Raw genomic sequence first — 26,200 nt, 5'->3', positions numbered from 1 at the left:
CGAGGTTCGCGACGACGGCGGGCGTGGCGTGAGCTGCCGGCTCGAGCCTCAGGAACGCCTCGAGTGCTGCGATGGCCTCGGCGAGGCGGCCACGGTACAGCAAGCAAGTGGCGCGGTTGTTCGCGGCGACGGCGTGGCGGCCGCCTGTGAGGTCGAGCGCTGCGCCGTACTCCGCGATCGCGCCCTCGAAGACGCCGCATGCGACGAGGAGGTGGCCGCGGTTGGCCCGCACCTCTGGGTCTTTCTCGGCGTCCCCGTCGAGGCACTCGCGCCGCTCGAACGCGTCCTCGGCCGCGTCGATGTTGCCGGCTTGCAGGTAGAGGCGGCCGAGCAGAGAGAGCAGCTCCCGATCCCCTCCGCCGCCATCGCCCTCCCCGCCTTTTCGCCCGGCTCCCCGCTCTCCCCCGCCGCCGCAACCCGCACCGGCCGCCTCTCCGCCGAGCCCTCCGCCCAGCAGCCCCTCGAGGTGGGCGATGGCGAGCGGCCAGTCGCCCGACGCGGCGTACTGGTTCACGAGGCTGACGTGGAGAGCCAGCCTCTGCTCCGCTGCGCGCGCGCGGCCAGCCTGCGACGCGGCCACCGCCGCCGCCGCCTCTGCCGGCCAGCTCGCCTCGGGCCAGGGCGCGCCTTGCACGAGAGAGAGCAGCGCGAGGACGCGGCCCACCGAGGCGACGTGGTTTCCTGCGAACGACGGCATCAGTGCATGCAGGTGCAGCAGCGCAAAGGGCGCCATCGATCCCTGCTGCGCGGAGCCGCCGCCGCCGCCGCTCGGCGCGTGTGTCTCGTAGTACCACGCCGGCCCGGTGAGGTCGCCGAGCAGAGAGATCTCGCGCTCCGCCGTCGGGATCTGCCGCAGCTTGACGAGACCGGAGAGTCGCAGGTGTCGCAGCGCGAGCTGATCCTCCAGCGGCGGCGCCGTGCCCGAGCGGCCTGCCGCCGAGGAGAGCAGCTGCTGCGCCCCAGCGATGACTGCCCTCCAGGCGCCGCGCCGCGCGAGCTCCTCGAGCGACCCCCGCGTGAGAGGCCGCGTGGGGTCGGGCGCAGGCCTCCGGTAGGGACCGACAGGGCGGCCGAGGAATAGCTCGGCCGGGTCAGTCGCTGCGACAGGCTGCGGCGGCGGGAGCGGCGGCGGCGGCGGGAGCGGCTGCGGCTGCGGCGGCGGCGGCGGCTGGAGCGGCGGCCGTGGCGGCTGCGGCGGCTGCGGCGGCTGCGGCGGCCGCGGCGGCTGCGGCGGCCGCGGCTGCGGCGGCCGCGGCGGTGCCGCCTGCGGCGGCGGACGTGGATTGGGTGGCGGCGGTCGTTGCGGCTGCTGCTGCTGTGGCGGTGGCGGCCGGGATTGCAGTGGTGGGGGTGGTGGCCGCTGAGGCGGCTGCTGCGGTGTGGGCCGCGGCGGAGGCGCTGCCGGAGGCTGTGCGAGAGGGTGGGGAGAGTTGTCGGCCATGGTAAACGGCCAGGCTCAAAGAGCACGCCCCCACGCCCCGGTGCGCCGAGGGAATTTCGCGTGATTTCTTTTTCCCGAAACAGATAAAAAGTTTTCCCCTTCCTACATACATACATACAGATGAGCCAAGAAAACCTAACCTACAGAAAGTTTATCCCGCAGCAAGTTGCGATGAAACGAAGACCGGCGCTGCTTGCAGCACCATGGCGATGGCGCTAAGAGGTTCCTCTTTTCCGCGCCCCCCCCGCAAGGCGCGCGATACGACCGACAATTAACAATGTGGCGACGGAGACCCGCGAGCCCCAGGGCTAGTGCCATTTCACTGTGGCACAGCTCGCGTTACAAAACCTTGATTTTGACCATTGCCCGAAAAATGTACCTCTCGGTGGGGTCGCAGCTGCCTCTGCGCGTCCTGGGGAGGTACATTTGTTGCGCACCGGAGACGACTCGACGCCGCTGAGATCGGAGATCAAGCTCTGACAGGTCACACGTCGCTCCTTTGACGCCGACGTGACTCACCCGTGCAGATCACATCAGGACACGGTCTCGACGCGCTCGGTACGACGCCTGCGACCCGTCTCGGGTCAGGTGGCTTGACGCTCATCGCGCCTGCCAGCGCTGCCGTACAGGTTGCCACGACGAGGTCGAGCACGCTTCTATATACGCTCGCCGAGCCTTCCTTTCCATCCCATTCTTTAGGCAGCCTGGGAACGGTGGCGGTCAGAGGCAAAGCCTACGAGGGGTGGTGGAACCACATGTCACGGCTACTGCCGGCTCGACCCCACGATAGCCTCCGAAGGCTGACTTTGCGGCACCATCATCGGACGATGTCGACGAGTTAATCTGGAAATGGGGGTGTGGGGCCGTCGGCTGGCAGGGGGTTTTGCGCACGAGCTCCAAATGTTGCCGTTGTCGGGGAAGGTCAAGAGCTCGCCGCACGGGACCACCGTTCCGCGTGGTCCAGCCGTCGGGCAAAGGCAGCGCCACTGCTTCGTACCAACAGCCGCCCCCTTTTGGCAGACGCCAAAGGACCACATCTTGCCGGGCGCAGAACCCTTGGGCATCGTGGGTGCGATGTAGTCGTCGGTCTTGCAGCGGGAGGCGGCCCACTGCTCTGCAGTGCAGCCTTTCCACTCCGGCCGGGACTGCTTCCACGGCTGGTACGACGGCATTGCCACCTCGGGGCCGGACGCAGCCGCCTGCGGCGGCGCCGGCGCGCCCGCGGGTAGTGCCGCTGTCCGCTGGTCAGAGCCGTCTGCCGCCTCGCCCGCGCCGGCGGCCGCGGGCGCCGCTGCATCGGCGGGCGGAAAGTACGCGTGCATGGTGCAGCGCCGCTGGCGACGGCGAAGGAGGCGGAGCGTGTCTTTGCCACAGCCAATAAGAACGTGCGAGTACGGTCTTGTTTTGGGCAAAACAAGAACGTGATTGCATCACTCGCTAAGGACGTGAAAACAAGGCCTTCCCCAGGGTAAGTACGTACGTATGTCTGAAAATTTTCTTCGCGCGCTTACGCGCGCGACGAGTTCACGCCCTACGGGCGTGTGGCCTGCGGCCACTAAGGTTGCCAAGCTCTGGTGAATGCGAAGCCCATTAACAAAACCAACTCACCTTCATCGGCGTAAGCTCCACCCCTCCCCTCCTCCGTGGCCTGGACACGGACAAGGCAAACGGCCACGGCGGGTGAAGGCGGGCCTAGCTGCACAACGGCTTGGGCGCGATGACAACTGGGGCGCAACCGTCCCCGACTCGGCCTGGTCTTCTGTTCATGGCCCGCCACAGCCCGCGACGCCGACGCCGACGCCGGGTCTCGGCTGCAGCGCTAGCGACGAGCCGCGAATCCAGTTCCTCCAAGGCCTTGAACTGCTCGAGGAGCTGCTGCCGTTCGCGACGATGCGCGAGGCCTTCAAAACGGCGCAAAGGGCCTGGCGACTCGCACTGGAGCGGGCTTGGGGCGACGAGAGCACCGAGGCGGCAGCGCCACTGCTGCTGCAGCTCGAGGCGCAGATCCGCCCCTCGCGCCTGGCAGCTGGGATAGTGGACTGGCGCAGTCGCCGATCGAGTTGGCGATCCGCTTGCGACGCTTGCACAGGCAGCCGCGACGATTACGGCGCCAGTGGCGGTGGCGGCGGCGGCGGCGGTGGCGACAGGCTCGGCGAGTGGCGGCGTCTGCGGGCATTGCTGTATGAGCTCGCGTGTGTTGTGGAGGGAGAGGTGGAGGAAGTGCAGGAGCTGCGGGCGCTGATGAAGGGGCTCGCGCCCACCCCGCCGCCCCACAACCCCACCGCCGACGGGACGGGAGGGGACGCCCGCCCGCCTCGGCGCAAACGGAGCGAGCCCCTGTCCTCGCGGGCTGTCAAGCGGCGCGGCAACCTCTCGCCGCTCCTGTCTGCCGAGGCGATGCCCGCCAGCAGCGCTTCCGGCGAGGCCTTCAGAGCTGCGCAAGGCGGTGATGCGGTAAGGGCGGCTGCGCAGGCGCCAGAGGCGGAGGCGACGGCGGCAGCGGCGGCCGAGGTAAACGCGGCGGAGGCGGAGGCGGAGGCGGAGGCGGAGGCGGAGGCGCAGGTGGAGGCGCAGGCGGAGGCGCAGGCGGAGGCGGAGGAGGCGGCGGCGGCGGCGGCGGAGGCGGAGGCGGAGGCGGAGGCGGAGGAGGCGGCGGCGGCGGCGGCGGCGGCGGCGGCGGCGGCGGCGGCGGAGGCGGAGGCGGAGGCGGAGGCGGAGGAGGCGGCGGAGGCGGCGGAGGCGGCGGAGGCGGCGGAGGCGGCGGAGGCGGCGGAGGCGGCGGAGGCGGCGGAGGCGGCGGAGGCGGCGGAGGGCGCCTTCGGCGCGCTGATCGCATGCGAGACCGCCGATCTGTGCGACGAGGGGGTTGAGGCGTCCAATGCGGTTGAGACGGCTCCCGATGCGGAGGTCCGCGGCTCCTTGCAGACCGAGGAGCGGCCGCTGGCTTGCGGTGGCACGGTGGAGATGGCGGCAGAGGTCGCGGCTTGGGCGCAAACGACACTCGCGCTGCGCGCGGAGTGCCGTCTCGAGGCTGAGAGCCGCCGCGAGCTTGAGGAGGAGGAGGCCGGAGGGGAGGAGGAGGCCGGAGGGGAGGAGGAGGCCGGAGGGGAGGCGTTGACGGAGTTTCAAGCGGCGGGCGCTCCTGGCGTGGCTGCGGAGACGGAGGTAGTTCCCGTGGCTGCAGGGACAGAGGCGCTCCCTGGGGCTGCAGAGCGAGGAGCGCCGGCCAAAGAGGAGGCGCCGGTGGAGGTGCGGGGGGGGGCGCTGAGGGAGACGGTCAGTGGGCTTGAGGCAGCGCCGGCGCCCGCTCGGCCAGAGGCAGCGGTGGCGCCGACGGAGGTGGAGAGCGGGGAGCGTGTCGAGGCGGCCGATGAGGAGCAGCCGGCAGTGGGGCAGCCGGCGGTGGGGCAGCCGGCGGTGGGGGCGTCTGGCGCAAAGGGTTGCGAGGAGGAGAGTGGGGTGGAGGCGGCAGCGGAGCCTCCGCGCGGCCGGCGTGTGCACTGGGCGGCCGGCGGTGCACTCTGTTCGGTGCGACGCCGTGGTTCACCGAGACACCTCGCCGCCGCTGCCATTGACGCTCCCCCCCCCCCACCCCACCCCCCACCCTCACCACCACCCACCCACCCACCGCCCCCGGCCACTCACTCAGAATGCGCCGCCACCTCCACCTGCCTATGCCGTCCTGCCGACGGTTCCGTGCCTTTTGCCCGCAGGTGCGCGAGTACGAGGTGGAGCCAGAGGAAGAGGTCGACGAGGGGCACAACGCGTGGCTCAGCTGGTTTCGGGAGCACGCGGCAGCCCGCCGGATCCGCCGCATGCGTCGGCAAGCTGGCGAGCAAACCTCCGACGCGTCCCCCCTTCCAACCCTACCGTTGTGGGAGGGCGTCGCCACGCGCAGTAGTCTCGGTGCTGCAGACTGCTCGCTCCTCTGCGACGAGGTGCTCGAGGTCGCCGACGGGCGAGCGGAGGCGGAGGCGGAGGCGGTGGAGGCGTCGGAGGCGGAAGCGGCAGAGGCGGAGGCGGGGGTGGAGGCGGGGGCGGGGGCGGGGGCGGGGGCGGGGGCGGGGGCGGGGGACGAGGCGGGGGCAAAGCAGGGGGCGGAGACAGAGAAGGGGATGGCTGCGGGCGTGTCGCTCCCGTTTGCTCAGCCTGCCAGCCCAGGGACTACGCTGCGCAGCGCCATGAAGCGCAACCCGCGATGGTCCCCGTCGGTGCCGACGAATGGCAGCGCTCGACATGGCCTTAGGTTGGGGGTGCTGCCGCTACCCGGGTAGCGGCTTCCGTGCAGACCGGAAGTTCGACTGAAGGCTCGCTTCTTACCATCCGTGCTTGTGTTCGAAGGCGTCCTCGATTGCCGGGCCGCCCGCTTGCGTCGCGGCGGCTTCCGCTGCTCTGCTCGCAGCCTCCAGTGCGACGGTCCACGCCCGTGGCAGTAGGGACCTTCGGACGCACGGGAGCGACCCGCGGCCAGCGAATTGCGAGCACGCTTGCAGCGGCTGGGTATTAGGGGGCCCTCGTCTCCCCAATGATGCGGCGAGGGGGCACAGGCAGATGCCCGAGTTTGACATCCGTCAGATCCGTGTTTTTCTTGTCTTTCGGTACATCTCTCGCTTCGCTTCCCTCGCACGCTCGTCCGCCGTTCGGGCTTCGGCCATGGATGGTTCGATGGAGCTCGGCGAGCTCCATCGAACCATCCAACTCCGGTCACCGGGTCTGAACGCGCTCAGCCTCAGGAGGTACCAAACCGCGCGAATTCTGCACGCCTCGCTGCACCGCTGGCTTGACTGAATCAGGCAGCAGCAGGTTGCTGCTGCTGAAACAGCAGCAATCTGCTGCGCGGCCCCAATAACGCAAGTTAATGACCAGCATTGCTGCCGGGGGCATTCGAGCCGCCACAGCCGGTGTGCGGCTGTGCATTTCCACCTGCCCACGGCTACGCACATGTGCATGCACATGTGCGCTCGCATTGGATATGACGGCCCTGCTGATGGACCTGCGTCGCCTCTAGCTGCACGAGAGCAATGCCGCAGGCGGCGGCCGTGGCATACACTGCGAGCACACTGCTCGGCGACTGCCGGCACACTGTGAGACCATGGGTGTGAGGTAAAACCACGCTACCAGCGCTTGGTCACATCGGCCCCGAGGTCAGATCCGTCTACTCTGTTGATGACAATACTTGTCTACTGGCTGGAGCTAGGGTTGTCAAACGTTAACTTTGGGCCTAACAGTTGCACTATTGTTGGCTGAAATCCTCAACGTTGTTCAAGTGTTCTCCCCAGCCCAAGCTGTTACTGTTTGTTACTGTTGTTACTGTTGTTCAGTGGTCAGCAAGCAGAAAATGCCAAAAAACCCGGGTAAAACCCCAATGCAAAATACCTGGGGTTTCTCGGGTATTTTCGGGTTTTACCCGCACTGGACACTAGAGATCGTCGTGGGGGTCACTGCCAGGCCTTCCTTATTGTTGTTCAGCCGGCCTAACGTTAGCTACTGTTGTTGGGGAGCCCCACTGTTGTTCTGTTGTTACTGTTAACACTAGCAACACTGTTCAGCTCTTAACGTTTGACAACCCTAGCTGGAGCCGAGCAGGAGGGGGCCTGGCGCACAACCCCTGGTCAACTCAGGGTCCTCTTCCCCTTTAAGACGAGAACGATAAACGACTGCACTCCTCTCCCCCTCCCGCCACGGTTCCGCTGTGGACTGTGCAGCTCGAGCTGCAGGTGCAGACACGGTGCAGCATGCTGCATGCAGACGGGGAAGGCAGGGTTAGCCAGCTTATGGCGCCGTGCCATCTCGATGCGCCGCCCCGCATCGGAGGACGCATGCTCTCTCCATTTTCAGCTGCTGAAACTGACATGGGAGGGAATCGCCGCGCTCGTTTACATCGGCGTTCGTGAGAGTCCAATACTACGCTTCGGCCTCCTCGTCTTCTTCGCGGCGATTGGCGGCGCTGTTCCCGGAGGGAGGCTGGCTGCAACAGCAGCGGTGGCGGCCGCGACGCACAGCGTGGCCGCTACATGCGGCGCGCACAGGGATATCAGGCGCCGTCGTCGCCTGGAGCGCGATGACATGCCAGAAGGGGGCGTTCGGAGAAGTGCACGCCGAGAAGAACGGTGGCAGGGTTCGGGCTCCGAGTCGGATAGGGGGTCTGCCGCGCAACGGCGGCGCGGGAGCACGGCGCGATTAGCCGCGAAACGGGGTCTACCGACGTACGAGGAGCCGCCTGCGGTTGGGACGCCAGCCGAGACGGCTACGGCGCCGGCGGGCGCCGGCGACAGCAGCGCCGCCTGAGACATGTGTTCTGCTTCGCTGCGCGGCCTGAGAATAGGTTAAGGGGCCGGGGCACGGAGCTCAGAGGGCCTGGCGGTCGGTCGGTGCCCGCAATAGGGAGGTATAGGTAGGGCGTTTTGGGCTTTTGGCGCGAGTCAGGCCCCTTGACGGTGCCGGGGGAAAGAGATAGACTCAGACTCTTCGAAAAGAAAACGCTTGTTCCTTTTCACAACGAAGTCTAGCTCAAAAGAAAAACCAAGTCTCCAACTCGCTGCTCCCCGTAGCCCACGTAGCCGGCTGCGTCCTGCCTGGAGTGCGGTGTAGGAGTGGCCGGCGCAGGTTCGAGTGTTACCCACATGGTCGCATGCGCTGTACGCTGGCTCTCGGCGGCTGCTGTGGCCTCGCTGGCCCTCCTCTGGCGCCGCATTCGGCCGATCGTACGCTTGAGCGTTCACGCTCTGCAGGAGCGATCGCACGAGCTCTACGCGGCGAAGCGGTTTGATGAGGCGCTGGAGGCTGCCGCTGCAGCGAGGGATTTGGCACGCAATGAGCTGGGTGAGGAGTCGAGCACGCACCAGCGGATGATCTTCCACCTGGCCGCAGTGCTTGCGGCGATGCGACGCCACGAGGAGACGGGTGCATTGCTCAGTGAGTGTGAGGTGCTCGCATGCCGCATGCATGGTGACAGCAGCTTGGCGCTCGTGCCGATCTGCCACGCCCGCGCGGAGCTGCACGAAGCCGCAGGAGACTACGCTCTGGCCATCGCAGCACTTGAACGAGCGCGGGATCTGCGGCACGACTCGCTCGGTTCTGCGCATCCCGATTATGCTCGTTCTTGCTTCAACCTTGCCGGGCTGCTCTTGTGCCGCGCTTTCCGGGCGCGGGGCCATACTACGATGCACGTCCTCCTTAATCACCACATGCCTGCCTCGAAGGCGCCATGCAAACGAGGTCCTCGTCATGAGCGATCGGCAGCGCGCCGTGCTCGCAGGGCGCGCCGTAGACAGCGGGTGAGTTTGGGCGTGGTTGGTCTCCCTCTCGCTGCGGTTGCCTCCGTCTCACCGCGGGCAGCCCTTGTCACCCAGGCTAGAGGCGGCGGCCGTTTCCGCGGATGCGGAGCAAGCAAAGGAGTTTGTGCAGGTGAGCCAATGGCGCTTGGCGCACGGCGCGGTGGTCGTCACCGCACACACGCGATTGAGAGTTGTTCCAACCCTGCCAGGCATTGCTCGAGCTCATACTCTACGGTGGCTGGCCGAACCGTCTCAAAGAGCTTCCCGACTGCAAGGGCGCCATCGGGCGGCTAGAGAGCTGGCTCGCCGAACGCAACTTTCCTCTTCCTTCGGACCCCGCGCTGTGCGAGAGCAGTGATGACGGACTGGAGGTGTCTGACTCTGAGAGTGTGAGTGAAGCTGGCGGCGAGGCTGAGGGCGAGCGCCGAGCCTGAGGCCTGAGACTATTGTGCATCGTGTGCTCAGGTACTCGATTAACGATTTATGCTATATATGCACGATTATGTGGAGATACGCCCCGGCGCGATGGACGTGTGTGGTGTGACTGTGAGAGAGTTGATGAGGAGTGTACACGTCTCGCTCTCTCGCGGTGCGCGCTCTTTTGCCTTTCTTTCTTTCGAGACAGCAGACAGAGCTCAGAGGTACTTACCGCTTAGGAAGAGAGGTCCGCTCGGGGCGCTGGAGCAGCGCCTTCCTCCACGGCGGGCCGGCGGGCGTCGCGACTGCGAAGCGGTCCTCGCCCGGGGCGGCCTCGGCAGCGGCAACGTCGGCCGGGCAGAAGGCGGCCTGGAGGTACGCGTCGAACGCGGCGCGCAGCGCCGCGCGCACCGGTGCGGCCCTGTGCATGAGCTCGACCTGCGCGGCGCGGTACTCGTCGCGGCCTGACGGCAGCTCGACCCGAATCGGCGGCAACCCGTAGGCGGAGGCGTCATAAGGCGACGCGGCGACGTCGAGCGAGCGCGCCGCGATGGCCACCTCGAGCGCGTCGGCCAGCAGCTCCGCCGGCAGCCAGGGCGAGAGGCGCAGCGCCGCCTTGAGCAGGTCCATGTGCGCATGCACGCAGCCGGGCTGCTCGAGCCGCAGCTGGTCGATCCGCTCGAGCCGGCCGCCGTGGCGGTTGTGCCTCGCCGCGGCGGGTGCGAAGAAGCGCAGCGCGTCCACATGCGTGCAGCTCACGCCCCCCTCGACCGCCGCGTTGAGCGTCTCGCGGTCGACGCGCAGCTGCAGCGCGCTGCCCTGATAGCGAGCCGAGGGCGGCTCCGGCGCCCCCTCGGGGTGGTAGAGCATCGCCCACTCGTGCAGCCCGTAGCAGGAGGTGATTGGCGGCGCCGCCTCGGTGGCGGCGAGCACGTCGCGGTGCCACAGGAAGGGCGACGCGTCGGCGGGCACACAGGCAGCGGGGTCGTACAGCACGCCGCCGCCACCGTCGAGGACCTGCGCGCCGCGGAGGTGGAGGGTGCCGTCGCCCAAGTCGTCGGCGGTGGCGGCCTCGAGCAGCACCCCGCCGGGCGACTCGAGGGGCGGCGACCAGCGCGCGAGCCGCCGCGGCCCCTTCCCCCCCGTAACGCCGTAGTACTGCTCAAAGAAGTTGAAGACGGGGTGGGCCGTGTCGAGCTTGCGGAAGCCGTCGGCAGCGCCCGCCATGCGTGCCGACGGCTCGCCACGCTTGGTGAGGGCTGGCGGCGGCGCCGGCGCGAAGCCAGGCGAGAGCAGGCGGCGAACACGAGAGCGGTGCAGCTCTGCCGCCAATCGCCACTCCCGCTCGGGTATCAGTCGCGAAGAGGAGGCGCTGAGTGCAGCTGGCGCCGCGAGCAAGCCGACGGCGAAAAGAGGCATATCCACCCACCAGAGTAGGGCACAAGGAAAGCGTGCGCGTTGGCCACCCGCGTGCTGCGCCGCGTGCGCCACCGTGTCCCACACCAGGCGTCTGAGACGTTCGGGCCCTTGCCAAGTAGGGAGTCTGCAGCATAGGTAGGTAGGGGTGGGCTCACACCGCCTGTCCGGTGCCCCCGATCTTTTCGCGAGTTTTGGGAACGCCAGATCCTTAAGGCTAGATTAAAAAAAAGACCAAACGTCACGCTCGCGCCAAGCGGTGCAACCAGTAAGAAGCGCACCTGAGCGGCCACAACCAGTGCCGACCAGTGTCGACCACCGCCCGTGTATGGGCCGCCTCGCCGCCTCCCTCGAGGTGCTCAAGGGCGAGCTGCGCCGCGCCAAGTACGACGAGGGCCCGCTCGACGCGGACGCCCTCTTGAGCGGCGACCCTTCCGCGTACCTGCGGCTGCTGCACTTTGCGCTGCTGCGCTGCTCCACGGATGTCGCCCGCTGGTTGGCAGAGCTCGGCTACGAGCTCTACGCCAAGTCCGACGCGCGGTTCGTCGAGTGCGTGTGGCGGCTGATGAGACAGGAGCTCGGCTACCGCCACGCCCTCTCCACCAAGCAGTTCCTCTCCGCCGGCTTTGCCGAGCGCAAGTTGCAGCTGACCATCGAGAGCCTCCGCCTCGTGAGCGCAAAGCACGCCGACCTCGGGCGGTCGGCGCGCCGCCCGGTCGGCGTGGACTACAAGGCGCTGGCGGAGCTGGCTCAGCCGCGCACGCCAAACGCGGCAACAGCCGACGCGAGGCAGCCGCCTCTGACGGTGGAGGCCTCCCGGACGCGGGCGCCTCGGCCAGCAGCTGCCGCCGCTGCCGCGGCCGCATCGGCCGCCGCGGAGGAGGCCATAGCCGCCGCTGGCCGGCCCTCCGCTCCGCGGTCCTCTGCCGACAGGCGTTGCACCTCAGACAGCACGCTCCGCCCTCTCTTGCGCCCACCCTCCGCGCCCACCCGGGAGGCAATGCGAGAGCCGCAGCCGCCTGTCCACCCTCAGTCGCAGTACTGCATCTTTGCCGCCACCGCGGGCTCGCCGGCGGCCGAGTGGGGCGCTGAGCCCGCCGAACCAGCTCAGTCCGCCGGCCAGTCCGTTTGCGGCGGCGCTTCTCTGCTCGCTCCTCCAGCGGCGCCGCCTCTCGGCGGTGAAATCGCGCAACCGAGGTTCGACAGCCTCTCAGTATACGGTGCGGCGTCGGGCGGCGGCGCGGCACCAGAGCCTCTTGCCTCGCCCTACCTCGCCCTGCCCCCCTCCCCGTCCACGTTGGCGCCCGCGACGACCGCGCAAGTCGAGGCGGCGCCGCTCGAGGAGCTGTTTCTCTCTGACGCGCGCCCGCCAGAGGCGTCGCATGCGGAGCCCGCGGAAAAGGGACGCCTCGGCGTGGCGCGTGACGCGTGGCTCGCGGAGCCCGCTCAGCCAACTGCGTTGGCGGCGCTGCCGCACCCCGCTGGCGAGTCGCACACATTTCCCGCCGCAGAGCTGCAGGCTGCGAGCCGCGACGAGCCGAGCTGCCACCAGCTCGCACAGCTCGAGCGGATAGTCGGCGGCGCGTGCCGCGCCGTCGAGTCGCTGGTGCAGCACTCAGACGCCTCCTTCGCGCGAATCGGGGCCCGCCTCACCCTCCTCGAGGGGCGCGTCAAGCTCATTGAGGCATACCTCCCAGCCGCCGCCCCCGCCCCCGCCGCCGCCGCCGCCGCCGCCGCCGCCGCCGCCGTGATCCCGCCCGTTTGCAAATCGGGCGCCGAGAGCGCTGTGGCTGCCGACAGCTCTGCTGCAATCGAGGACTCCGCCGCAAAGGAAGGTCCTGACGAGTGCGACAAGGCCGCCACTTCGCCGCGCTCTTGCAAACCGCTGGCGGTGCGCGTTTGCAGCCCCGCTGTCAAACTCGAGACGCGGCCAACGGAGGCGTTCATCTCCGAGTTTGAGCGCCGGCTCGATCACACGCGAGCGCTGCTCGCCCACCTGGATGAGGCTGAGGACGGAGCAGCTGGCACCTGACACACTCTAATCGCCATCAGCCTCAGCCACAAGTGGAGCGGTGCATGAACACCCAGCAGCAACGCTGAGTCTCTCGGGCCGCACATACACCCCCCGTCCGATCAGTTGACAATTCACTGAGCCGTGGGAGCCTGAGAACACTTTATATACACTAGTGTGTGAACCAGGGCGACGGGCCCCGACGGCGGCGATGTTGCCGGTGACCGGTGTGCGTTATCCAAAAAAATCCCATGATTTAACGCAAACGCCCACCATTTCTCGGGGGGGTACGTGGTTACCCAGAAGAGCCGCAACGGCGCAAATGGGACGGTAGGAGTACTGTGGAAAAAGCCAAAAATCGTGTAAAAACCGCGACCTAGCTGCGCAACAAGCCGCAACCATCCGCAAATGCGCTCCGTCGGGGGCGCGCATTGCCAAAGAGAGGCTCATCCCCCTGGGAGACGTGGTAGATGGAGAGCGGTCGCTGGACGACGGAGTTTCCGACGTACATCACGCTGTCCGCGGCGGCTGACGCGCCGCCGACGGTGCGCCGCTTCGACGCCGGCCCTCCTCTGCTCTCGCGCAAGACGGGCAGCGCCGCGTCGCCGTCGAGCTCCTGCGGCGCGTACGGCCCTGTGAGCGGACTGTCCCGTGATTCTCGGGCGTGCCCCGTGAATCGGCGCAATGCACCTCCCAACTGTCGGGCGGGGGCGACGAGCGGCCGGCGCGCTAGAGCAAAAGAGACGAAACCGGGTGAGGGAACGCCGCACGAACATAGCGGACACGCGCGCGACGGCTCACCGCCGCAGCTGGCTTTGGCGGAAGCAGGTCGTGCGAGAGGGCCAGCTGCCGGTCGACGCGCGAGATGCGCCGCAGCCCGTCGCGAGTGAGCCACGCGCAGCACCGAAGGGACAGCCGCCGCAACGCCGGCATCGCGGCAACGGCGTCGAGCAAGAGGCTCGCCTAGAGGGGCGGGAACGGAGGGCGGCGGTGCGGGCAGGGCGCCCCGCACGATGCGCCACATGCTACGCCGCCCGCACCGCCGCCTCGCCGGCCGAATCATCGCAGGGCGCTACCCCTACGCCGGCGGTGCAACCGGAGGGCAGCAGCTCCGTCTCAGAGAGGTCGAGCTCCCGGAGGCGGGAGAGGCGGGCGAGGCGCCGCCCAAAGGCACGCGCACACAGCCGCGCGTCGGAGAGGCAGAGTGAGCGCAGCTGCACCAGCTCGAGCGCCTGTCGCCGCCGCGGAGGGGAGGCTGAGCCGCCGCGCAGGTGTGCGGGCAGGCGCTGCCGCGCGCCTCCTCAGCGTCGGAAGCAGAGAGGGAGCAGCCTCCGAGGTCAAGGAAGGTGAGCGAGGCTGCCAGCGCCGACCCCGGCCGGAGGAGTGTGAGCACGCTCCCGCGCTCGAGCGTGCAGCCGTGCAGCCGCAGGGCGGACATTGGCGCGCGCGAGAGCGACTGGAGCGCCTCGGGCGGAAGGTGTAGCCCAGAGAGGTCGAGGGCGCGCAGGCCAGGGCATGCGCCAAGGAGGGCGGGCACGAGCCGGTGCTGCGAGAAGAGGCAGGCTGGGGCCGGCCGCGAGCCGACAACCATCGTCGGGACGGCGAGGCAGCCGGCGAGGTCGAGGCTGCATAGTCCGCCGCCGCCTCTCCGCTTGAGGACGGCGAGGAGGGAAGTCATAAAGCGGCGCAGGTTGAGGCCGCGCACCGCCAGGCTCGCCAGGTCGTGGCCGTCACTCTGCTCAAAGGAGGCCAGTGCACGGCTCACCGTGGCTGGCGCGGCGGCGTGTTCAAAGCGCAGCAGCACGTGGTTTGCGGCTGGCGTGGAGAGCGCCGGCGGGAGGCGGCACGATATCTCGACGGCAGCAGCCGCACGCAGCCGCTCCTCGACCGCTGCTCGCCAGACAGAGTCGACCAGCCGGAGAGCGCCGGCACTGCGAACGTCGATCAGCGGCGCATCGCAACCGAAGAAGGGCGTCCCGTGGCGTCCCATGTCGACGATGCGGCCAACGAGGTCGGGCGAGGATAGCACGGACGCCGAGGCGAGCTCCTCCTGCGAAGCGAGCTCCTTCTGCGAGGTGAACTCCTCCTGCGAAGCGAGCTCCTCCTCGGCGTACAAGACGGGCGCACATCGCTGAAAAGAATTCTTCGAGACCTCCAAGCCCTGATAAATGAAAAACCCCGTGCCGCGCCTAGACCGGAAACTCGAGCGAGCCCAAGCAGCGCCGGGACGCTCCTCTCCACCGTGATGCTCCTCGCCATCGTCGTCACCACGACGTGGCTGCGGACGGGCGTCGCCCACGACATCGTGCGCCCGCTCTCCAACGTCGCCGAGATCCCTGCCTCGCCTGCCAGGAGCGGCGTCGACCTCATCGCTGGGCAGGTGCGCGGGTAGAGCTCTCCACCATACTCTGCCGCGATCCCGGCTGCTGCGAGCACGGCGCCGCCCGGTGCGCGCGAAATGACCCCTGCCGTTCCCGCGCGCACGCAGGTCGCCGAGGAGGACGTCGAGTGCCAATGCGCAAGCACGACAAATGTGCGCGCGTCCGCCGCCGCCATGCAGCCCCGGCCCTCCCCGCCGTCGATTTCGTCGCCGTCCGTGCGCGCGCCGCCGTTCACTCTGCCGCCGCCGTCGCCCCCACTTCCGCCGCCCCCGTTTTGCGCCTCGCCGCCGCCGCCGTTCTCCTTTTTCCCGCCGCCCGCGCTTCCCTCAGTCGCGCGCGCGCGCGGCTCGCCTGCGTCGCCGTCGCCCCCCCTCTCGCCGCCGCTCCCCTCACAGCCTCGTACAAGGGTGCCGCCGTCGGCGCCACAGCCTTCGCTCGCCCAAACGGTGACCCTCCCCCATCCCCCTCGGTACTGCCCCACCTTCTTCAGAACCAAATCCTCACCCCCCCCCCCCCCACTGCGCCCCGAATCAGGTGCCATCGCCACGTTTCCGTCGGATGAATTATGTGGAATTGTACCCCGGCCAGCCGTGGCGCGAGTAGCCAAACCCGTACCCGTCAGCCGATGCGTTCTTGAGCTTAAACGTTTTGAAGTGCTGGCCAGCCGCCGCACTTGCGACGAGGGTGCGAATGAGCTCGATGGCATACGCGTCCGGAAGACTCTGCGAAGCCAATGCAAACTCGACAGCAAGCGCGCATGAGCCGGTGTTGATTGCAACAAACTTGAAAAGGCTGCAGATTTGTGCGTTGTCGAGGCACGACGCGGTGAGGAGCCAGCGAAAGTCAAAGCACTTGTCGCGCTCGGCGTTGAACGATTTCGGTCGCGGAATATTGTGGAAAAGGGTGCGGCTGCGTGTCTCAAATTTGGTGAGCGCGATCGCGCGGGCCTCTTCCGGCCAGAGGCTCACGACCTTGTTCAAGAATGACGCGACCACATTCGGGTCTCCGCATGCGCGCATGAAGCTTAGCCCCTCTTCTGACAGCTGCTCCACAGCTGACATCGCTTGGTCGACCGTTCGGTCCACCGAATTCATGTTTCACCGAGGGCCAATTGGATTTCTTTTTTACTGGAGGGGGTGGGAGGAGAGCTCGCCACCTGACTTGTGGCTGCCTGTGGCTGCCCCAGCCACAAGCCAGATGGCATCCTGATGACCAACCTCCACCATTCCTCTCAACAGTAGTAAGCCAGGAATGGATCCCAAAGAAAAAGCTGGGACTCAGTGGAACCCGGTGCGGGTCGGCTTTGGCCCCCCCAATCCGGGGGAGTGCCCGCAACCGGCCACCTTCACGCCGGCGGCTCCGGATGCGGCGTTTATGTGGTCTGTGTTTGAGAATGAAGACCTTCTCGTCACCATCCTTGCGCACCTGCTTCTCGACGTCCGCGGTGCCAATCCAGCAAACAAGCCTTCGGATATGGGCTCGGAGGGGCCGATTGAGCTGGATCGCACCCTCCTGCCCCTCCTTATGGCATCCAAGCGTTTCCGCACGAGCCCCGTCGTGCCGCATCCGCTCAAGATCCGCAGCCGGTACGTCCTCATCGTGTGCTTCTTTGAAGACGGCTCGTATTGGCCGTCCCACGACACCCCTCCCTCTGACCTGGACTGGTCGTGCTACAACGGCAACCTTCGGGACCCCGGATTTCACCCGCTTCTGAAGGCCAAAATAGCCGAAATTGAGGAAGGTCGGCATTCTCAGCCGTGACTGTTAGGGGCGACGATCGGTCACACCGCCATCGCCGTCGGGGAGAGGGGGGACGACACTGCTTCTGCAGCGTGCACCTCGATCCTGTACCGTGTTTGTTATGACCCCCCCAATGAACACTCCAGTGAGGGAGGGCGAGACGATCGAGGGGTCATAGCAACTTGCAGACGTATTACACACACAAACAAAGCCTCGAGCTCACATGTCACAAGACACACAGTCAGTCTATGTAGCAAGCGCCCGCCAGCACGACGGGCGCCCTCGGCGTTCGGGGTGGCTCGGGGGTACCCCGGTGGTGTGGGGCAACGCACCACCTGAAATAGACACGCGAAAGCAGGTCGAAAGAGTTGGTGGCAATCCCCAAACCCCGCGAAACGTCATGTCGCCGGCGCTTAAATTGGCAGCTTGCACGCCGTCCACTCTCCAGTCATGGCCTCGCTCCTCGCCACCTTCATCGCCTCCGCACCAGCCAAGCTCGGGGTCCCTCAGGAAGCCCGCCCCACATACGGATCGATCATCGGCATCAAGGGACAGGGACAGACCATGAAGGTCCACGCCTTCCTCGGCGTTGATCCCGTGATCATCGTCGGCTCGACTGACCTGCAGTGGCAGACGGTCGAGGTCGCCTTCTCCGGGGGCAAGGTGGAGAGTGCAGTGGCCGAGTACTCGTCCCTGGCGGTCGTGACGGCAAGGGACAAGACGTATGTCGGAATCGGCGACCTGAGTGGCTCCGGAAACACCTACCCGTCTGGGCTGGCTATGACCGTCACCTTCTCGAGCGACACCGATATGGATGACGTCAAGATCAACTTTCATTCGCCAATCACGGCCATTACCACCAATGACCAGGCCACCTACCCCACCGTCGCCTTCAGCCACCTCCCCAACGGCTACGTCGCCTCCATCGTGCAGGACACGCAGCTCGACCTCTATGTTTTCGCCCCCTCGATCGAGATCAACACCGTCGAGCTGAGCGTCAGCAACATGGCGGACATGAAGATCACCCCACTCATTGACCACCTCCGGGCTATACAGGGGAACGACAAGTTTGGGCTCGCGTTCCTCGACGGCTTGCACCGGTCCATTGGCATTGCACAGGCTGTCCCGATTGCATCTTGCACCGAGGCGCTGACCCCCAGCGCCGGCGGGGCAACCTGGGTCTCCATTCTGTCGGATGAGACTCTTTCCCCCTCGATCGAGTACCTGACGGTCATCGTCGGCGCCATCTTCGACCCTCCTCCCTCGATGCCGGCCAACTCGTGCGAGTCATGCGGCGTCTCCACGCCCTCCCCCTCCCCGCCACAAGAGGCCAGCCTGCCACTGCCCTCGCCGTCGCCGCCACCAGGGGCCAGTCCCCCACCCTCCGACGCCAACAACGATGGTGCGAACCTCGGCGACGTGCCTTCCACACCGGCCGCCTCTGTCACCCTCGAGGCTGAGGGAGAGGACGACGGCAGCGGACGACCAGGTATCGCCGTCATCACGGGATCGTCTGCGATCGCCGCCGTTTTGGTGACTCTACTGGTGGCCTTGACTGTGTGGGGGAAGAAGCTCTCTCTGCCCAAAGATAGCCCGCAGGTCAGCAAGGCATCGACGAGCAAGGACGAGGCTCCCCAGAGCGCTTGATCGCCGGCGTCCACCGCTCCAGGCTCTGGCGGCTGGCCTGCGAGCCGTGGGGAGAAGCTGGGAGAAGCCGAGACGGCGGTAAATGGGCAGACGGATATCCGCCGGGGCACTCGAGAGGATGGAGCTTGGAGGGAAGATTTCCCGAAGGGCATTATGTATTTATTATCATTGTTTTCTCTATCGTTCGTCCTTGGAACTGTGTCTGTGACTGTGCGTGTGAGCGATGTGGGGATGTATATGCCAATATGCGGGGTGTGGTACCAAAAATGACCCTAGGAGACACGTTTTCACTCCCCCTCGTCACGGCCCTCTAACAAGGCAGATTCATCCCACCGCGCGTATACACACACACACACACACACACACACACACACACAGAGAGAGAGAGAGAGAGAGAGAGAGAGAGAGAGAGAGAGAGAGAAGAGAGAGAGAAGAGAGAGAGAGAGAGAGAGAGAGAGAAGAGAGAGAGAGAAGAGAGAGAGAGAGAGAGAGAGAGAGAGAGAGAGAGAGAGAGAGAGAGAGAGAGTTTCAATACCAACCATGCTTGTGGTTCGCTTGCTCGGCATGCAGAGCGCGCCGCAGCTCTCCGCAGACGGCAGCCTCCCCTCGTCAGAACGGTTGGCACGCCGAATTTTTTCTTTTTTACCTCCTTGCTGCGGCGCCCTTTGCTAGCGGCAAGGCGGCATGGATCAGATTTTCCGACCACGCTGCTTCCCCGCCCTGGACAAGCTCTTCAGCGCTGGCCCCGGACCGCCATCGCAGGAGGCGCTCGCTGAGTTCATGCGGAGCACGCACGCTGCCATCACTGAACATGTCGACGCGGCATCGCACTCAGTGTTGCGCGCCGCGGTGCACGGAGGGCGCAACCTTATGGAGGAGTCTGCGGAGGAGGACTCACACTGCCAGCCGATCGAGGTATTTGGCGTCACCGCCACGGTTGTCGGCTTGAGTATACTGCTCGTCGGGGCGGTCGTGGCTGCGCGCAGCAGATTAGGGCGCTCCGGCAGAGGGACCGTCACATACACGCAGAGGGACCTCGACCTATCCCTCGTGTGAGCCTTTAAGAGCTCGCCTGTACGTGTCTCCTCCTGTCCGTGTCGTCCGTGTCGTACGGTGCGGACGTGCGCCTCCGTGCGGTGCTCAAGTCCGCCGTCGTGTGTGGTCGCATGGCGCACACGCTACGTGTGTGTGGGTGAGGGTGTGAATGAATCTGCCGGCACCATAAATGACGCGCTAGGAGACACGCTTTCACTCCCCCTCGTCACTCCCCTCCTCATCGGAGACCGCTCCGCCCGGAGGCATGCGCGCCAGCTTCTCGGCCAGGCGCGCGCGCTTCGCTTCCCTCCACGCCTCAAAGTCGGCGCGGCCGCGCTTGGGGGCAGACGACGACGAAGAGGCGGCGCCGACCTCCTTCCCACCCTCGCTCTCCTCCTCTCCCTCGCCACCCTCGCTCTCCTCCTCCTCCTCCTCCTCCTCCTCCTCCTCCTCCTCCTCGCCCTCCGCCTCGCCCTCCTCCTCCTCCTCGCCGCCCTCCTCGCCCTCCTCCGCCTCGTCCTCGCCGGCCGCCTCGACGACGATCATCTCGAGCTCCTCGAACACCTCACCCAGCACGGCCTCGAGCACCCGCACGTGCCGCTTCTCGTCGCCCCGCGCCGCGCTCGCCCTCGCCGGCCGCGCGCAACCTCCGCCCCCGCCCGCCTCGCCATACTTGCCGAGGGTCATCGCGCTCAGCCAGACCGCCGCCCCCTCCAGCCCGGGCCACGCGTCCTCGCACGTCCCCTCCGCCTCCTCCTCCTCGCCGCCCACGCCCGCGCACCCGGAGAAGACTTCGGACAGCAGGATCGCCTCCGACACGCCGCCCACCTCCGGCCAGCCGCCGGCCGACGCCAGCTTTGCGATCCGTGCCTCCCGCAGCTCGGACACCGTCTGCTCGGGGATGGGAGACTCGCCGCGCGCCGTCGCGGCGAGGAGCGCGCACGCCTGCCAGTTGCACGCAAACAGCCGCTCGAACGCCGAATCGGCCCGCGCTTGCGATTCCTCCTCCTCCTCCTCGCCCTCCGCCTCGGCGTGCTCCGCCAGCGAGAGCAGCAGGCCGCAGCACAACATCACCGCGCTCGTGTCGTTGCTGTACTGCGCGAGCAGCGCCGCCGCCGCCTCGTGCTCGCCAAAGCTGAGCAGCAGCGGGGCGAGCACGCGCCGTGCACACATGGCATCGCCCGGGTCAAGCTTCAGACACGTCTCGAGCGTCTCCCTTGCCGCGCCGTGATACTTGCTCTGATTGAGCTCGATCCAAATCTCCGCCAGCCGAATGCGCGTCTCCGCGCTCTCTTTGCGCGCCAGCAGCGTCTGAAGCAGCGCCGCCCGCTTGAGTAGCTTCTGCGCACCCGAGGATGCAGCGATGCTGGCGTGAGCGTTGCGGCTCTGGTCGGGCATGTACTTGTTGACGCCAGGCGCGGCCCGGCCCTTGGCGGCAACCGCGGCTCTCTCTTTTCTCGTTTTTTTCTCCGCGCCAGGCATAGCACCAGGTCCTACCGAGACCAAGCAAGGGCACGCAGCCATGCACCAACAGCGTAAAAGAAAAAGACGGCGAGTAGGCGTGTGGCATCGGCGGGCCCACTGTCCGAACACAACTCGGCCTTTGATATCCGGGCGGTGCGGGACCGAATCGAGAAGGACCAGGCGAGGGGGGAGGCGACGCGACTACTGCGCAGTCTGCGGCCCGATGCGGAGCCGGGGGGGGGAGAGGCGGGGCCGTCGGCGAATCCGGGCCCTGCCCCCCCCCCTTCCCGAGGGGAGACGAGAGCTAGGCCCCCCCCCACGAGCGGAGTGGACGGCCGGCGCGTGGAACCACGGCTGGAACGGCCGCAGGGGCAGGGGGCATCCCCCGAGGCCCCGCCCCAGGAGTTGCGACGGCCGGCACCGCCACCAGGCCCGCCCCCACCACCACCGCCTCCGCCCCCGCCGTTGGAGCGACCGCTGGGTCGAGGAGCCGCCCCTGAAGTTCCACACCAGGCGGTGCAGCCGCCAGTGCCGCCATCGTTTCCGCCACCCACACTGCCATTTCCGCCCCCGCCACTGGAACGGCTGCAGGGTCGTGGGGCCGCCCCAGCGGCTCCACACCAGGCGTTTGGGCCGCGAGGGCCGCCACCGTACCCGCCGCCCCTGCTACCGCCTCCACCCCTGCCGCCGGCGGGGCCGCCACCGTATGGACCCGCTCGGAATAACCTGGGGGGTCCGGGACCACCCCGCCGGAGGCTAGAGTACCCGGAAGGAGGAGCTGGGAGAGGGGAGGGGCCGCAGTACGATAACGGGCCCGCCGGCGAGCCGGAAGGCCGAGGCCGGAGGGCCCCAGGGGGGGCTTGGGGTCAGCTGTCGGAGGAGGTGAGAGACGAGCTGACGCGGCCTCTGCGGGTAGAATCGGGACGTACGGACGGGCCGAGGACGATAGAGAGACCGCGGGGGCGGGCACGAGTCCTCGACCGAAGAGAGCCGGCCTCACTTCACGGGGAGGGGCGGCGTGGCGATCCAGTGCCGCCGCCCTCGCCCGAGGAGTTGGGCATGGGATCACCGGAGGTGGAGTCAACAGGAGCAGGCAGAGTGGGCGAGACGGCGGCGGGGCCGCGGCCGAAAAAGGCTAGGAGGGGGGGTCGGGCCCCGCATCCGTTGCCCAACCAGCGGAAAGCGAGTGGGGGGAGGACCGAGGGGATAAGAGGGCCCCTCCAGACCGAGGGGGGGAGGCCAGACAGGGAAGCCTCGAGGGGTGACGTCGAGTGAGGATGTACGTCGTGTGCGTGTCTGGTGTTTATTAGCTCCGAGTAGAGGGGGCGCTCCGCTGCTAGGGGAAACCTGGAGCGCGGACTAACCCTCGGAGACCCGTGTTTACTTTACGGCCCTTTCCCTGCGAACGCGCACCCCCTGGGCTAGGGCTCTCTTGCCCGCAACCCGATGCCAATCATCCGGCCCGCTGGGTGCGCTTCTCAGCTCCCCGGCCCTGGGTGTGCGGTTGCCGACTGCACTCCAAGTGCTCCAAGTGCCCCCAAGCAAGTGGCAAAAGGCTTCTTGCGCTCGGCCCCAGTGGGGGGTGCCCGCGCCGCCTAGCTCTGCGGACGGCCCCCCCCACCCTTCATGTAATCATGTAGTCCCCACAATCGCTGACGTGTGGGATCGCTTGTCATGTGAGAGGGCGCGTTTTGTTCTTGACCACCCAAGACAGCTTGGAGACCTCCCGGTCACGCTACATTTCGTTAACGATGGTCGCTAAACGACATCGCTATTGGCCATCTGCCTCCTGCAGCCTCTGTTGGGGCGGAATGCGCGGGGTTTTCGGCGCGATGCCTACCGAGACCAAGCAAGCAGCAGGCCACGCACACAACAGCGTAAGAGAAAAATAATGACGCCCCAGCGCGTGACAATTGGCAAACGGCTTCTTACGCACATCGCGCGCCGAGCGACAGTGTGCAGCTTCTCCGCTCGCGGCGAGAGGACCGGCGAGGCGACCGGCGTGAAGGTCGCGGTCGCGTAGGGAATGCGGGCGGCGGCGCAGCCCGGCTGCACGGCGGAGAGGGCTGTGGGCCAGAAGAGCATCATGGTGCCAAAGGTCAGCTCGAAAGACACCTCCAAGGTACCAGCGCCGACGAATTCTTTTTTAGTCTCCCACCAGTCTTCCGGCGATCGATGTTTCTTGTTCTCCTCCTACAAATGCTCAAGAAGGTGCGCAACAAGCTCTCGAAGCGGCAGCACGAGGACGAGGCGAGCTGGTCGACGCGGTCGTGGCTGTCGCTGCAGGCCCAGCGCATGTCAGTCGCGCTGCAGCTCGCGGCGGCGGAAGAGATTGCGACCAAGCCCAGGCTCGCCGCGGCGTCGGAGGACGCCGCCGTCGCCTAGACTCCCCTGCGTCACTACGTGCCTCCCCGTCTTTGTAGCCTGGCGTTTGTGCCCCGTTTGTGCCGCGTCCCGTGCCCCCGAGTTCATTTTAATTAACCAAATGCTCAAGGAAGAAAACGGACAACCCAAGGGAGGGATGGGAGGACGGCACGCCGCGCCACCACACAAAACAGATCGACAAAGACCGCGCTCGCCAAATTATTCTCCGCCTCCTTTGCAACGCCGAATTACCTTGATGGATTGCCGTTATCACCCTTCCCACCACGACCGGAGGACCTGCCTTAGCCAGCTCGAAAAAGACGAGCAGTCCTCCTTTGGTCTTCGCGAGTCGGCCTTATATCACGCACCATCTCCCAACCAAGGCGGCATGATGCTGCTCTTCGCCACCACGCTAGCTGCGCCGCTGCCCGTCGGTCGACCCGACGAGCTCGGCGCCATGATGCTCGGCGCTCTCCGCGACAAGGACGAGCGGAAGACAGAGATGGGCGCGACAGTAAAGCTGGGTCTCGCCGCGATCTCCGGCGACGAAGGAGCAATGGACGCGGCATCCGATCAGGCCGCGGGCATGGCTGCCGACGCGGCCGCAGACGCTGCGATGGCAGCGGTCGAGCACGGACCAGCAGTGATCTCCTTTGCAAAGCTCCTGGCCAAAGAGGGCTACCAGGGCATCAAAGAGGCCACGAAGGACGACGGCAAGCAGCAGTCCAGTTCCGGTGAGGGCCAGGCGCACGGCGCCTACGCATACGGAGGTGGCCAGCCGGGTGGGAAGCAGTGGGGGTACGGCGGTAAGCACTGGGGCTACGAAGGCGGACAGCCGGCATCGGGATATGCTTATGATGGGCAGCAGTCGGGATACACATTCGCAGCGAAGGAGGCGGCGGAGGCGGCAAGGAAGGAGGCAGCGACATTCGCAGCAAAGGAGGCGGCGGAGGCGGCAAGGAAGGAGGCAGCGGCTGCGAACGCTGCAAGGGCGGACCTAGCGGCCAAGGTGGCGGCGGCGACGAAGGCAGCCATGGCCAAGACGGCAGAGGCGAGCGAAACAAAAGCGAGTCTGGAGGCGAGGCTGGCCGCGGCAGAAGCAAAGCTTGCGGCAGCGGCCCAGGCGGCCGAGATGGAAACGGCAGCGGCTGAGGCGGCCGAGGCAGGGGCTGAGGCGCTGGCCCAAAAGATGCAGGCGGAGGCGGCTAGTTGGAAGGCAAAGGCGGAGGCGGCGAGCGGCTTGCAGACGGGATACGGCGTCAGCCAGCAGTTGCTCGGGCACACCTCAGGCGAGCTCCCTGCTGGCTGGGCCTCATCTACGCTTCAGGGCCAGACCTACTACTACTGCGAGAGCGAGCACCCGCTCGGAGGCAGGCTCCCCCCCTCGCAGTGGGAAGTGCCCGCTGTCCCGTGCGCAGCGGCCTCCTCCAGGACCGAACGCAAGGGCCAGTGCACGTTCCGGGACGCCAACCTCCAAGACAGTGGCCCGCGGTGCTACATGGAGGGCGTCGGCGAGTGCGCTGGCCAGTGCCTCACACACGCCTTCAAGCCCGCGTACTACACCAACGGCGTCTGCTACGACTCCATGGCCCAGTGCACCGCCGGGATCGCCGCACAATCCAACTGGATGTCGGTGACCGGCCACCACCGCTGCTACGAGTACAAGAAAGAGCGCGGCCGGTGCGTGCCGAAGGACGCGAAGCCTGCGCGTGGCTGCTACAACGACCCGGACGAGTGCGAGGCGTTCGGAGCACCGGAGCGTACACCGGAGCGTACACCGAAGACTGGGCTCTGCCTCACCACAACCGCCGATTTCGCAGCAGCTATTGGCATGGCCGCCAGCTCCTGTCAAGACAAGAACTATTGGGCGTGCGTAAAGACGCACAAGTCGAACGCCGATTGCAAGGCCTTGTGCGAGGACGACACCCACTGTCTCTCCTTCGCGAATTACCCGATGGCTCGTCTCGCCGCTGACCAAGAGCACTTTGTTGTCGGCCAGCCAAACGGCGTGACCTGCCTGCTGTTTCACAGCGCCCCGACAGACCCCTCTAGGGCCACATGCGATGGAGGCAGCGTCTTTGAAGAAGTGCGCAGTCGCCCACTTCCGACCCATCCGCCGCCGCCGCCGCCGCCGCCGCCGCCGCCGCCGCCGCCGCCGCCGCCACCGCCACCGCCGCCGCCGCCGCCGCCGCCGCCGCCGCCACCGCCAGCCTCCGTGCAACCTCGCTCGGGCGGCCCGTCGTGCGACTGCAACTATATCGGCGTGTCGGGAGGCTACGAGCACCAATCCACGAGTATGGGCGTCTTCACGCGCACAGGGACGGTGGTGAATGGCCGCTGGGTCTACAAGAACTCGGAGGACCAGTACCTCTACTTTCCCTCTGGCTACATGTGGATGATTAGTGACGACTACACCTCTGCGTCTGCTGGGGTGGTCGACTATTCGTATTCAAACGCCCTCTGCCCTAACGATGTCGGCTCAAACTTCCAGAGGTGGGACGGCTCGGAGTGGGGCGGCAGCGTCGCCGTCGTCTGCTACTCGTGGTGGCAAGGCGGCCGCGGCGGTCGATACAACGACTACCGCCACGGACGCGACGATGACGACGGCGACGACAGCTACGATGATCGTCGCCGCCATCGCCGCGACCGTGACGACGACGACGGCTACTCCTACGATTGAACGAGTTGCAACTCTGCGGTCCCGGGGCCCTAGGTGGCTTGAAATGGATCGCGCCGACGCCGAGGCAGAGCCCGCCCTGCTAGTTCTTCCGGCTGACTGACTTCTGTGCTGTGTGACTATTTTCTCTCTCTCACCTTGTATAGTGCGTGTCCACTGCAGTACGTCCTCTCTGTTCTCACTCTGTGTATTGCCGTTATGTGCCAATGTATCAGTTTTAGACTTTTCTCTCAGTTTAGAGAGAGAAGACATTTGAGAGAGATTTTTTAGCAATACCAAACAACTCTAACACTCACACGTCATTTGGGGCCTGGAGCCCTGTTCACGCGC

The 26,200-nt window shown here is 66.8% G+C and overlaps 8 protein-coding genes across 8 annotated transcripts in view; 4 read left to right on the top strand and 4 right to left on the bottom strand.

Moving 5' to 3' along the window:
• Positions 1–1,646, bottom strand: part of EMIHUDRAFT_217376 (Hypothetical protein) — a gene marked incomplete at both ends in the record, with an annotated part of 1,943 nt that extends 297 nt beyond the window's left edge. Inside the window, 2 exons of the mRNA XM_005761006.1 lie at positions 14–1,000; positions 1,626–1,646. Coding sequence (XP_005761063.1) covers positions 14–1,000; positions 1,626–1,646 — 1,008 coding nt within the window. The remainder of the gene's footprint in view (positions 1–13; positions 1,001–1,625) is intronic.
• Positions 1,647–8,064: 6,418 nt separating this feature from the next.
• On the top strand, positions 8,065–9,152 carry EMIHUDRAFT_106009 (hypothetical protein; the record flags this gene model as incomplete). Its single annotated transcript, XM_005761005.1, has 4 exons — positions 8,065–8,570; positions 8,644–8,718; positions 8,794–8,848; positions 8,928–9,152. 4 exons carry the CDS (start codon positions 8,065–8,067, stop codon positions 9,150–9,152), a joined length of 861 nt encoding a protein of 286 aa, XP_005761062.1.
• Positions 9,153–9,363: 211 nt separating this feature from the next.
• On the bottom strand, positions 9,364–10,554 carry EMIHUDRAFT_106008 (hypothetical protein; the record flags this gene model as incomplete). The annotated part of the gene is made up of 1 exon (XM_005761004.1): positions 9,364–10,554. One exon carries the CDS (start codon positions 10,552–10,554, stop codon positions 9,364–9,366), a length of 1,191 nt encoding a protein of 396 aa, XP_005761061.1.
• A 325-nt stretch (positions 10,555–10,879) lies between these two features.
• On the top strand, positions 10,880–12,583 carry EMIHUDRAFT_217370 (hypothetical protein; the record flags this gene model as incomplete). The annotated part of the gene is made up of 3 exons (XM_005761003.1): positions 10,880–11,356; positions 11,549–12,157; positions 12,407–12,583. 3 exons carry the CDS (start codon positions 10,880–10,882, stop codon positions 12,581–12,583), a joined length of 1,263 nt encoding a protein of 420 aa, XP_005761060.1.
• Positions 12,584–12,856: 273 nt separating this feature from the next.
• On the bottom strand, positions 12,857–13,571 carry EMIHUDRAFT_422472 (hypothetical protein; the record flags this gene model as incomplete). Its single annotated transcript, XM_005761002.1, has 3 exons — positions 12,857–13,178; positions 13,253–13,291; positions 13,364–13,571. Coding segments are annotated over 3 exons (417 nt in total), but the record flags the coding sequence as incomplete, so codon positions are not given.
• Positions 13,572–18,997: 5,426 nt separating this feature from the next.
• EMIHUDRAFT_438280 (hypothetical protein) lies at positions 18,998–19,560 on the top strand. Its single transcript, XM_005761001.1, has one exon. The coding sequence runs from the start codon at positions 19,015–19,017 to the stop codon at positions 19,384–19,386; it is 372 nt and encodes a 123-aa protein (XP_005761058.1). The 5' UTR covers positions 18,998–19,014; the 3' UTR covers positions 19,387–19,560.
• Positions 19,561–19,578: 18 nt separating this feature from the next.
• On the bottom strand, positions 19,579–20,763 carry EMIHUDRAFT_106005 (hypothetical protein; the record flags this gene model as incomplete). Its single annotated transcript, XM_005761000.1, has 1 exon — positions 19,579–20,763. The coding sequence occupies one exon, from the start codon at positions 20,761–20,763 to the stop codon at positions 19,579–19,581; it is 1,185 nt and encodes a 394-aa protein (XP_005761057.1).
• Positions 20,764–23,028: 2,265 nt separating this feature from the next.
• Positions 23,029–26,018, top strand: EMIHUDRAFT_465544 (hypothetical protein; the record flags this gene model as incomplete). Its single annotated transcript, XM_005760999.1, has 2 exons — positions 23,029–23,126; positions 23,500–26,018. 2 exons carry the CDS (start codon positions 23,029–23,031, stop codon positions 25,871–25,873), a joined length of 2,472 nt encoding a protein of 823 aa, XP_005761056.1. The 3' UTR covers positions 25,874–26,018.
• Positions 26,019–26,200: the final 182 nt, after the last annotated feature.

Source organism: Emiliania huxleyi, assembly GCF_000372725.1.
Source record: "Emiliania huxleyi CCMP1516 unplaced genomic scaffold EMIHUscaffold_73, whole genome shotgun sequence".
In the NCBI taxonomy this organism is placed as follows: domain Eukaryota; phylum Haptophyta; order Isochrysidales; family Noelaerhabdaceae; genus Emiliania; species Emiliania huxleyi.
This window is presented reverse-complemented; position numbering and strand designations above follow the sequence as displayed.

Excerpts from the sequence above, each read along its gene's own strand:
- EMIHUDRAFT_438280 (XM_005761001.1), top strand. The coding sequence starts at position 19,015 with ATGGATCAGATTTTCCGACCACGCTGCTTCCCCGCCCTGGACAAGCTC.